This window comes from Miscanthus floridulus, chromosome 1 (genome assembly GCF_019320115.1).
Source record: "Miscanthus floridulus cultivar M001 chromosome 1, ASM1932011v1, whole genome shotgun sequence".
Lineage (NCBI taxonomy): Eukaryota > Viridiplantae > Streptophyta > Magnoliopsida > Poales > Poaceae > Miscanthus > Miscanthus floridulus.
Genome location: NC_089580.1, coordinates 24,454,381 through 24,467,116, shown reverse-complemented (window position 1 = coordinate 24,467,116; position 12,736 = coordinate 24,454,381). Strand labels below are relative to the sequence as shown.

General features: G+C 42.5%; 1 protein-coding gene across 6 annotated transcripts; it reads right to left on the bottom strand.

Moving 5' to 3' along the window:
* Positions 1-1,411: 1,411 nt before the first annotated feature.
* Positions 1,412-7,555, bottom strand: LOC136460012 (pentatricopeptide repeat-containing protein At3g04750, mitochondrial-like). Of its 6 annotated transcripts, XM_066459942.1 has the most exons (6): positions 5,558-7,555; positions 5,283-5,473; positions 3,730-3,839; positions 2,954-3,045; positions 2,396-2,538; positions 1,412-1,809 (listed from the first exon to the last, which is right to left on the bottom strand). In XM_066459942.1, the coding sequence occupies exon 1, from the start codon at positions 7,396-7,398 to the stop codon at positions 5,587-5,589; it is 1,812 nt and encodes a 603-aa protein (XP_066316039.1). In that variant the 5' UTR covers positions 7,399-7,555; the 3' UTR covers positions 1,412-1,809; positions 2,396-2,538; positions 2,954-3,045; positions 3,730-3,839; positions 5,283-5,473; positions 5,558-5,586. The 6 variants fall into 6 exon arrangements, with proteins under 6 accessions (XP_066316039.1, XP_066315981.1, XP_066316077.1 ...); XM_066459884.1 differs by lacking the exon at positions 2,954-3,045; XM_066459980.1 differs by lacking the exon at positions 2,954-3,045 and having other exon boundaries at positions 5,283-5,421.
* Positions 7,556-12,736: the final 5,181 nt, after the last annotated feature.

Sequence of the window (12,736 nt, the reverse complement as noted above, 5' to 3'; positions counted from 1 at the left end):
TAGTTTTATCCTAATTCAAACTATTTTAAGTTTGACCAAATTTATAAAAATAGTTTTCAATATTTATAACACCAAATAGGTATACTATGAAAATATGTTCCATGACAAATCTAGTAATACTTCATTATTTGGTAATATAATTATTAGAACTATATCGTATAATTTTAGTTAAATTTTAGATAATTTAACTTAGAACAAAACTAAAACATTAAGTTTTTTTTTTTTACACAGAGGTAGTATTAATTGCTGAACCCGAAAAAACAGTGGCACATCTTGTTTGATATGAAATGCCATGCAAATAGGTCAAATTTGACATTCCGTATATGTCCTTTGTACCGTGAATATATCAAATAAGAAATTACAGATGAAATCTTTAAGTTGCCAAATCCCAATGCATAACTCCACTCTCTACTAGGCTATTCTGGTTCTGGACATCAATTGTGAAATCCGAATGGCTACACGAAGAGGAAATATATAGATTGGATTATCCATAGATGATAGATTGTTATCTTTTCTTCAGGCATGGCGATCAGCCCCCTGAAGGCATGGCGGTGTTTCCACAAATGCCAGCAGCGAAGCAACACCATAGTTGAGAGGACCGGCGCTGGAACGTGGTCTGGCATGGCGATTGAGCTTGGGGAAGTTTTCCAAGCTCCTCCATCAAAGGTGCAACGAGAAGCTTTGGGCGAAGGCAACGTTCGCTGACGAGATGATCCCCGGTTTCAGAGGCTCCATTGTAGAGCTCACAAGTGTCATCATCAATCACATTGTTCCACAGCAAACTAGCTCTGCATTGTAGGAGATCCTGGAGGTCTGGAGGAGCCAGCCGAAGAAAACGTAGCTATACGCCACACAAATTTGTATAGCTCCCCTTCGATGCTGGACCTTGTAGAGACACGGTAAATCCGTCTTGTATCCAGCCAATTATCGTCAGCCTCAAATCGATCAGCTGCCTCTGGTGCCAGTCTCGTCCATAAGAAGCACCGATCCGACCTACTCTTCCCGGGTTAATCTTCTCCTCGACAGCTGACTAGGTGGGAAGCAGCTGAGTCCTTGGACAAAACATCCCTGACCGTCACCACCAGCTTGCCAGCTTGGAGGAGTGGCTATGCAAGATCAGCAAGACAGAGGACTCTTTCCGCTACCGCTAGCTCAAAGAGTCAAAGGTCTTTAACCTCTCTCTCTATATATACTCCACATGGCATCTAAGCTTAGAGATAACCATTGGAGGTTCCCTAGTCTGATTGAATGTTACATATGTTACATCCAGTGCTATTGACTGTCCTGTACACGGCTCAATTACGTACAGATACATTACCTGGCAACAAGCATGTCAGATCAACAAGGTTGAACCATCGGTCAATATCAACTTATTGGCGGCTTTGTTGTCAAAAAAAAAGGATGGCTCGAAATCCTCCAACTGCATCAGGACTTATCAAACTCCTTTAGTCTCATGTCTTCATGTAACAAACGTATTATTGTTCATAAAAAGGGAATTTGAACTTTTTAATTGCTCTAGCTTTATGAAGCAGTAGAGCCTATAGTGGCGCCTCTTTGAATCTGCTAACAACTGGAAAACTATCTTGTAACTCTCCACTTCTCCGGTCCAGGTTCTGACATATTTCACGTGCCTCCCAAAAGATAGGAACGGCCCCTTCTCCAGTGCATGTTTAAGGGCATCTGGACTCTATTGTGTCATCAACTGCATGCCTTGACGCATTCCCCTCCCACAAAGTACTGGATCATCCATGCTGGACGTCTGAAAGGCACCATGTCTGAAGGAACCACCAATGCTGATAGCATGTTCACCTACAATTTGTTGAGAAGGATTGCAGTATGTCAGACATTCGCCGCAACAATATGCTATGGCTTAAAGTCATTGAAACACAAATATCATGATTTTTTTATTGAGGAATCACACAAGTGCACAAAAAGATACTACATTACTCCAATGGGGCTGATATCCTGATGTGGAACCAGGCGAAGCTTATATATTGAATCAATCTATGGAAGTTTTTGGAAAATGAATTGGTAACCCAAGAACTTTGACTTTGGCAAGGACAATGCAATGTCTGAAGAAGTTTCAACTAAACACTTCTTTGTGTGTGTGCATGTTCAGGATACTAGTCAACAGTCCATAACTTCCCATGGTGTTCTAATTTGTCTTGAATATTTCTAATTTCCAGATTGTGGTAGGAATAAGACATTGCCACTGAACTGCTCAGTTGATAATGAGTGAAAATCTGGAAGATTGGCGACCATAATCCTTCAGTTCAGCCAAATACATAGCCAGAAAAAAATTATAGGTGGTGATGGGTCGGTACAATCTTCAGTAGACAGAATTAGTCGCATGATGTTTTTTCCTGAAAAATAATGGGCCAAAGAAAATCATTACCTTCAATCAGTTTGATTATCAAATGTGATTGTAAACTGCAATTGCCAGATCACTGCATTGCCGCCTTGCTGGAATGGGTTGGTGCCTTGGTCAGTCATAATCACCGCATCAGGTCAACAGGCAATTCAGTTCACGCCATGGAACTGCAACAGACAAAAAGAAATAACACAAATACACACCACTTTAGTTGCAAATCTTGTTACCACTTACTAGTGGAAGGGCTATAAGGTCCTATGAATGTACAAGGCTGGAGAATTGCTCCGGTTACAAGCACAATAAAAAGTTTCATTGTTAATTAAAGACTTTATTTCTTATAAACATAAAGGACCCAGAAATTTCACAAGAGAACATGCAGATAACATAATTTGAGCAGATTCATTACATTGTTAAACATTGTAGAAATGTATTCCCAAATTTCAGAAGGAAAGTTGAAAGCAGGGTTATTATTAGCATAATACCACGGACATGATTGAGTTCACTGAACATGTTGGCATACTTCATTGAAACTATCATAGATCACCAAATTGGAAACAGTGTCCTGGTACATTTCAAACTTACATATAACAGAATAGCTATCAGCTAACACAAGCAGCACAGATTTCCTCTCAATCCAGGTAGAGCATACTGCACTAAGTTTTCTGCCTCAACTCCTGGGTATCAAAAAGGGGGGAAAACACTGCTGGAGTAAGCATAAATTTCCTGCAAGGCAAAAACCGCATCGACTGGGCCAAAAAAGAACACTGCTAGTTTGACCAATCAAGACAACACATCTCTAAAACATGCAATCTCAACCAAACCGTGAGCTATTGATTGGGACACGTCGTCAGTAATTCACGGCCATTGGATCCGGCTGTGTTGTTACAGACGGTAATCCACGGCAATCGTATGATCTAGGGTTATTATTATTTCTATATAGTCTATATCATGTACATCAGACAGTTTGGTAACGAGTCCTTGTACTGTACCTACGTATCCACCTTTCAATGTGCAAAAATACAAGAAGTTTTGCAATGATTGTATATTGTGTATACATGGACCATTTCACGCTAATCCGTCCAATTCGTCTGCTGGACGGACATAAATAAAGCACTATGTTGATCAGACCCATCTTCTTTGTTTTCCAATTAGAGGGCAAATAAGTCATACAAGCTGCTAGTTAAACTAACTGTCAAATCTGGTTTGAACAATTTGATAACCTACCAACTTTTAAATTTGTGTTCATGTATACAAGATGAAGAGGGTAGGGCATTTCTCGAAAACAAACATGAACTTTTAGAAAGAAAAAAGGGGTCCATATAGGAAGTACGGGGGATCCAAGTGATGGAATATAGTACCTCTTGCTGGTTTGCAGGGTGTCCCAGATAGCTCTTGAATGTACAATTACTAGCAATCAGTCAGTCTATCACAAAAGCTTGAGTCAGGAGAAACATGGAGCTTTCTTGGCCTGAAATGATGTATTTGTAGTCATAAGCTAACCATATGAAAGTATGAAACTACATCGATTTTGAATTGTAAGGTGCAAGCTATCAAATATATAAGAAAAACATCTTTGTGAGGTAGGACTACAAAATGCTGCAGGTATTTGAGGCCTGCAAAGCCAAGTTGTTGACCGCCCATCAAACTTAATCATTGTTTGTTGGCGCTTCCCGAATAGGCTTGTAGCAGCATCCACAAGATTTTATTTCTCGCAGTGCCGCCTAGAGCTGTAGTAGGACTGAACCCCTTTCTTCTAGACAACATGAAAAACCTGACCACACAAACGAAGCTTTGACCAATCAACATTCCCGTTGGCAATGACGATAGGTTGGCACCTCAATCAAGTCCCTAGTATGTGTATACATTTATATCGCCTTATTTAGGAATTGACTAGGGAATCTGGTTTGATTTGGACTATGGTAGGTTGCCATCGGATTATTGCTCCACCTGGCTAGAAAGTGTTTGATTTCTTTCTCAAGCCCAAATCTTCATTAATTTGGAATTTTACCAGAGATCTAACTAGTCTGGATTACCATCAAATCAGTACTTGATTAAGCCTGCAATATCTAAACCTTGGATCGTGCATTTATCAAGCTTGTGGTTACTGATCTTTTGGTGTAAATAGGTAGAAGATAATGCAGATGCATAACTTTTGCTGACAACACAGCTACTGATCTTTAGGTGTAAATAGGTAGCAGATAATGCAGATACATATCTTTTGCTGCAAAAATATAGTATCACTATGATAGATTAGCCAAGAGCTTATCTACAGACTTCTCTATGAGTAACTGTAACCTTTGTTAATATAGATCAAGAGACAGCTTAATATTAAAGTTCTAGCACAAATCTATTATCTCTATATCCCTAAATATAACAGCTCAAGGACAGACATCTTTAATGTTTTCTAAAAAAGAGTTCTACCTTAGCATGGTCCACAAATAGTCCTATGTTAACATATATATACTACAAGTTTGCTATACTCTAAACTGCCATATCCTGGTTTACATATAAAACTAAATAAGCATGATTTCCCCCCTCCGGTTGCAGAAAATTTAGTGTCCCTCCATGTGAAGTGAATGCAAATTTCATCCATTAGATAGACTTGTCTAAGCTGATTACATGACCCTTGAATGGTATCACAAGAATGGTAATTTTTAGATCAAAAGCTCAGCCCAGCTTTATTAGAAAGCTTATGTTTGAACAAGCATGGTAATCAGCAGTGAATTTAACTGTAGTATCACATGCGTGGTAAATAATACACATTGACCAATCACATGTACTGACGCGTGCAAAACAATTTATCGTGGGCTCCTGGATAAGTACATGTATATGGATACACATGTACATACAAGCGCATGCATATATATACATGTAGCCTACTCAAGAACAGATTAGCGACTTAAAAGATTACCTGGACAGGAAAACTCCATCGGGAAACACCGGACTGAACAAACTTCACAAGAGGGGTGAACACCCACACAACAGATGTCGAGGGCGCAACTGATTCCAGCAGCGACACAATTCAGAAAAGAACGAGAGAGACTACAGTCCTGCCCATTCAAGAAGGAGGGCATGGCGAGGCCGTACCGACTTTTCTAGTAACTTTTCATGAAATGTACAAGATTTTATCCATTCATTAGAAGAAAGAAGCTTGCATTTCAAAAAATCAATAAGTGGTAGTCTTACCTGGCATCTGAACTTCTGAAGCAACAACATCAACATCCAAAATTACTAGCACCTGCTGATTTTCTCACTCCTTTTCTTTCCATGTTCTGCCTCACTGCATCACTGTGGTTCCAGTGACCTCCAGCCGCATACAAGTTGGAAAGCAAGACGTATCCACCTTCTTCTGCTGGGTCAAGACAAAGGAGTTCTTTTGAAGCAATTTCTGCAACTTCAGTATTTTGACCAGCCAAACTCGCATTTAAAATGGAACCCCATATAGACTGACTTGGCCTCATTGGCATCCTCCTAGCCAAAGCTAATGCATCAATCAGCCTACCTGACCGTGCAAGGAGATCAACCATACACCCAAAATGTTCCATCCCTGGTTCAATACTGTATCTTTGCTTCATAGCATAAAAAATCCTACACCCTTCATCCAGCAGGCCAGCATGACTGCATGCACTGAGAACCGCAAGCAATGTGACACCATTAGGTGCTACGGCCTCAGTTTGCATCTTCCAAAATAGTTCCAATGCTTCAGTTCCATGGCCATTGAATGCAAGGCCAGAGATCATAGCTGTCCACAAGGTAACATCTTTGTCCAAGGCTTTCTCGAACACATAATAAGCTACTTTAACATTTCCACATTTGCAATACATGTCTACAAGAGCCGATGCCAAAAAAGCATCCTGATGACCAAATTCTTTCACCACCCAACCGTGGATACTCTTTGCATGATTCAATGATCCCTTACCTGCGGCCGCAGAGATCAAGGTAACAGCAGTCACCTTATCCGGATTTACACAACTAGCAAGCATATCATGGAATAGTTTCATCAATTCATTGAAACCTTTGTATCTAGCATATCCAGCGAGAAGCGCATTCCAGGATATTAGATCCCTGGAAGGTGCCTCAGAAAAAAATCTGCTAGCGAGGTCCAACATGCCAGCATTTGCAAAACCTGAAACCATGGTGTTCCATGAAATGCCATCCTTCTCACTAGCTTCACCAAAGACTCTCTTAGCTGCATTCATTCTCCCACATTTTGCATACATATCCAGAAGAGCATTTACCAGAATCAACCCATGATCTCCTGCATCCATTCTCCGCACGATGGTGCCATGAACAGACCTCCCAAGAAGCACGGTCTTCAGGCGCCCACAGCAAGTGAGCAGAGCAACAGCCGTATACTGATCAACAACAATCCCCCTGGATGCCATATCACGGAAAAACCACAGCGCCTTCAGGCTGCACCCTTCATTCACATACCCGGATAGCATGATATTGCAAGACACGGTATCCAACACCAGCGCAGAACGGAACATCAGCTCGGCCGTCTCGACATCCCCGGCGTCGATGTACATCTTGATCAGCGAGTTCCGCAGGTACACGCGCGAGTGCAAACCACTCACGACGACATGGGCGTGCACCTGCCTCCCCGCGGACAGGCGTTCCACCGACCTCAGCAGCGCGAGGAAGGTCTGTTCGTCGGGGAGGACGGACGAGGCGAGCATGGAACGGTAGAGAGCCGCCGCCTGGGGCGGCGAGGAGGAGTTGCGCGCCGCCGCCGCCGCCGCGGAGAGCATGAGGTTATAGATGTAGAGATTGGGGCGGGGCGTGAAATGGTGGAAGAGGAGCTCAGCCTCGCGCGCGAGGCGCGGGGAGGACACGGCGGTGGCGAAGTGGAGGAGCCGGCTCATAGGAAACGTCTCCAAGGCGAGGCCGAGGCGGAGCAGGTGGGCGAGGATGGCCTGGAACGGCCGCGTCCCGCGGCACCGCTCGAGGAGCACCAGCGTAGGGTGGCCCAGCCGCAACGAGACGGTTGGGTCCCACGTGCGCCCCGCGGCGGCAGAGGCCGCCATCGCGAGAGATGGGGCGTGTGGCCGTGTGCTCAGGAGAGGGGTCAGGGGGGTCGATACCAGACTACCGGGAGATTTCGCTAGTTGTGGATGAATCCGCAGTCCGGCCGCCGGCGCTCCCGCGGCGTCGGCTCTGACGACGACGAGGCATCGTGTAGCAGGCTGCAGGCCCAGCCAGCACATTGAACCCTTCAAGGAGCCTAGTAATTTGAAGCCCATATATTTTCATTGATCCAATTGAGGCCCAATTTAGTTCTGGGCCAGAAACAGCTCATGTTGTCATTGAAAAATTTCAGTTCAATGGCAAGTTGAAAAAGAAAATAGAGGGAAAGAAGAAGAATATACTTATATACATGCGCGGTCAAATTTTCATGGCTTCATAAACTTTGAACTGTGCATGGATTTCTATAAACTTGTTAGACATACTCCGTATCATATATTGGCCCCGTTCGGCTAACCTTAAGTTTTGGCTTGTTCGGCTTCTTCTTTTTTTCAGCTGAAACAGCGTTTTTCTCTCACAACAATTTAATCGGAACAGTGTTTTCAGCTAAATTCAGCACCTAGCCATTGGCTAAAAGTTGAAATAGATAATACTGTAGTTATTGTCTAGATCGAAGATGAACCAAGGTGCTTATACTCCCAAATCCCCAACCCACCAGCAATCAAACCCAAGTTTAATAAAGCTCTATATATATTACAAGTTTTTTGTATGGGTTCACAAGTTCTGTGTGTGCGTGAACATTTGTGACTATAATGAGCTTTGTAAACATGAAAATTAAGTGATATTTCAGCACTTCGAACCTACGTGCTACATTTACCAAGTCAGGGCCGGTTTAAAATGCGGGATTTTTTTCATGTTCCTACGTTTTTTCTGTAAAATCAAACTAATTTTGCTGCATTCCAAACGGACCTTTAGATGTGTTTAGAAGAAAAAAATTTATTTTGATCTTTGCACGAGTTATGCATAACCAAACTTTACTACAATTTTAGCCTCTAGCTATAAAAAAGTGTGTTGTCAAAAGGCGAAACTAACAAACGAGATGTGGTCTAAACAACAATTCAATTAGGCGACCACTATCCATGCTTGGTGAAGATATCCAAAGTCGTCGTCTCAGACGTGCGGTATGCACACTTCAAAGTTGGTATGTCGTACAACTGCAGGTCCTCCACATCGACGAGGAATATCCACCACACTTTTTCCCATTTCCATAGCCAAGTCATGATATCTGCGCACCGTTTTCGTATTGCCTCCACTAGCACCGACATGGGAGCAAGAGTAGGCACAGGGCTTTGGCTTCGGCTCTAGGCCCTAGCACCGGCGATGGTCGTCCTGTGACATGTTGATGTGGGAGAGGGGAGTATGGATGCGGCCCAACTCATCGGTGAGCCACGTGCGGAGCTGTCGTGCCTTGGTGGAGATCAAATTGGGGTTGCAAAGGTCTAAAGGAAGCGCTTGGTCGCAAAACCGCCATGCACTCGAAGGACGGGATTGTGGAGGGTGCGGTGGAGGAGAGGCGGTAGAAGTAGTCTACAAATGGAGCGGGCGAAGTGGTAGGGGTGTGGCTACGGGACCTCACGACCCAATTTTTTATAATTTGGTTTTTTAAAGAAAATTTATATTTGACTCCTGGGAGACGTAAACTCATCTTTGACCCTGAGGTCGACGCCGGGACTCATGGTTCCGAGGTAACACATCTCGGCGCCATAGATCTTGGCTCCGAGGTGCCTGGCTGTGCACAGCAGGGCATCCTATGTGGCGTTGACGTGACCGGTACCTCGGAGCCACGGATCTCGATGCTGAGCTCGGAGCCATGGATCTTAGCGCCGAGCATGGATTCAAAACCCACGGCCAAGTTTCTCTTGCCGATGCTGCTTTGATTTCTTCTTCCTCGCTCTCAGGTTCTTCCTCTCCCTAACCCGTCCAATCTCTTGAATCGATGAATTTGACCTTGAATACTTGGATTTGATCCATACATCTTCGCGAGCAAGGTATCCTCTCTCCCCTTATTATTTTTTACGCATTGATTTGTTATATATTACGTCTATTTTGCAACCCTAGATACATTATTACCTAATGTTTGAAGTTATTTTTTATTTTTTGTATTATGTAACGGTAGGATGTCAAAGCGTGGTAAAGCTAGCAAGCCAAGGTAATTTCTTATCATCGTGTTATATTATGTTTTTATTTATGTGCAATAAATGAAAAAAACCCTAGATTTAGGGTTTAATGTTCATTATTTTTGGTTCTTAGAACAAATTTGGTTCAATTATAGTTATGGCCAGATGACTAGAAATGCCTTCGACCCATTGCCTCTACCTAGTGGTGTTCTAGTGTCCATGTGCTGGTGCGGTAATCCTTGTAAGGTAGTCAAGTCCGATGAAGAGGACACATATAGACAAAGGTATTGGATGTGTGCCAATTTTGCATTTGAGCCTACACTTCGTCAGCGCCGCATTAACAAGATGGTGAGAAATTGATGTTGTGTAATAATTATTTTGTGTCAAATGAAGTCTTATATGATTTATTTATTTTGTAACAATTGTATTTGTTGTAGTCCCCTCCACCGCTCTATGATTTTGAGCAGTGGATCGACATTGAGATCAAGCTAGGAGATAAGGAGTGGATGCAGAACTGTTACGGTGGGAGGCAGAGGACAAGGAGATGATGGAGAAGAGACGCAGAGAGGAGGCTCTAGAAAAGGAGCATAAGAAAGAGGAGGAAAGGAGGCGTGTTGCAAGGACGATGAACAGGACGACAACAACAATGGTGCCGGTTCACAGGAGACACTCTGCAATGATCCATATTGCATCTGCCCTAATCACAGGAACAAGGGGCCTCCACCGCCACCCCCGCCACCACCACCACCAACAATGGGAGGATACTGTAGAGAAGGTGTAACACAATTTGCTGTGTGGCCACATTATTAGGACAAATCAATGTTTTTAACGGGCCACATCCATGTGTTTGTTTTTTTATTTAATCACCTAAGGCATGTTAGGGTTAGTCGAAGGAACTATGTACCCTTGTTTGGCACATGCTCTCACATGCTATTTCATGTGCTTGTTATTTGCTTCAATTACCTAAGGCATGCTACATTTAGTCCAGGACCTCTGTACCCTAGTTTGGTACATGTTATCACATGCCATTTTATGTGTTGTGTGTGTTGAATTAGGTAGTCCACTACTTCGTTACGTTTTATTTGCACTACATGAGCTCGTTTCACTACCTATACAATATTAAACTCAATATTATGACAATAAATAATGAAATCAACAACACTATGAAAGGGCTAATAATAGAGCACATTAATCAACATAACAACATTTGAAGTACATGACGACAAACTAAATAATGTAAAACATGCCCTAGGTACGTCCATACTTAAATTGCATTACATGACAACTCAATGCAAAGTTCAAGATTAGACAACATTGTTCATGAATAAACCATAGAACTAGCAAGTCACGAAGACTACTGAGTGCAACGAGGCCACTTTCCTTTCCTCTTGGCATCAGGATTCTACTCCATGGCTGCCTTCGCTCAGAGCGCACGCTCAAGCTTCCTCTCCCCCTCCTCCCTGTATGCAGCAACATGCCTCTTTTCCTCCTCTTCCTTGTGCTCCTTTTCTAGAGCCTTCTCTCTTCGTCTCTTCTCCATCATCTCTTTGTCCTCTGCCTCCCACCATAACAGTTTCTGCATCCACTCGTTGTCTTCCGACTTGACCTCAGTGTCGATCCACTGCTCAAAATCATAGAGAGGTGGAGGGGTTTGCAACAAATACAATTGTTATAAAACAAATAAATCATGCAAGACTTTATTTGACACAAAATAATTATTACACAACATCAATTTCTCACCATCTTATTAATGCGGCGCTGACGAAGTGTTGGCTCAAACACAAAATTGGCACACATCTAATACCTCTGTCTATACGTGTCCTCTTCATCGGACTTGGCTACCTTGCAAGGATTACCGCACCAACACATGGGCACTGGAACATCACTAGACAGAGACAATGGATCAAAGGCATTTTCGGTCATCCAACCATAACAACAATTGAACCAAATTTTTTCTAAGAACCGAAAGCAATGAACATTAAACTCTAAACCTAGGGTTTTTCCATTTGTTGCACATAAATGAAAACATAATATAACACGATGATAAGAGATTACCTTGGCTTACTAGCTTTACCACGTTTTGGCATCCTACCATTACATAATACAAAAAATAAAAAATCACTTCAAACATTAGGTAATAACGTATCTAGGGTTGCAAAATAGATGCAATATATACCAAATCAATGCGAAAAATGATAAGAGGAGAGAGGATACCTTGCTCGCGAAGATGTATGGATCAAATCCAAGTATCCAAGGTCAAATTCATCGATTCAAGAGATTGGGCGGGTTAGGGAGAGGAAGAACCCGAGTAGGAGGAAGAAATGAAAGCAGTTCGGGTAGTTTGGGTACCGGGGGATATTACTTGAATTATCCAAACTAATTTCGGGTAATCAAAATCGCTATCCGAATTTAGAATCGGTACCTCGGGTTTGGGTAGTTCGGGTCCGGATTCGGGTAATTCGAGTATAGGTAATGGGTATCGGGTATTTTGCCCATGCTTATATGAGATAACTTACATACCATTGTATAAGTGGTTATTGTCATGCTACTCACAAACATTCCATAGTTGTATCCACAAACTAAGGACTCTAGAATTACTACAAGACAACTTAGGGCCTGTTTGGATACACCCCAACTAAAATTTAGCTAGCTAATTGCTAGAGCTAAAATTTAGCTAGCTAGCTAGCTAAATTTTAGTTAGGGGTGTTTGGATCCTCTAGCTAATTGAAAACCTTGACCATGCTACCCTTCATTAATTCCACTGGTTAGCTAGCTAAACTTTAGCTAGAGGTGTTTGGATCCTCTAGCTAAACTTTAGCTGGAGGTAGTTTGGTCATTGAGGCATTTTAGTTAGTTTTAGCTAGGTTGAAACAGCTAAAGGGATTGTGTATATTTTAGCCTCCAGCTAAAATTTAGCTTGGTTTAGCTGTGGGCTGTTTGACTGCACCACGGCTAAAAATAACTAGCTAAAATTTAGCTGGTGCATCCAAACATAGGCTTAAAATATAATCTATTGTATTTGTTACCTCTTAATTCATCTGATAATTATGTGGCACATGATACTACCTGCCAGGCAGTATCAATGCACTTGCCGGCGGGGAAAAGAGGCACAAAATTGACAGCAGGAGAAGATACCGGAACATGGAACGCACAAAATCGGCAGCTGGGAAAAACGACAAATCAGAACGGACTCAGATTAAACGGGCCAAGAAAATCACAGAAG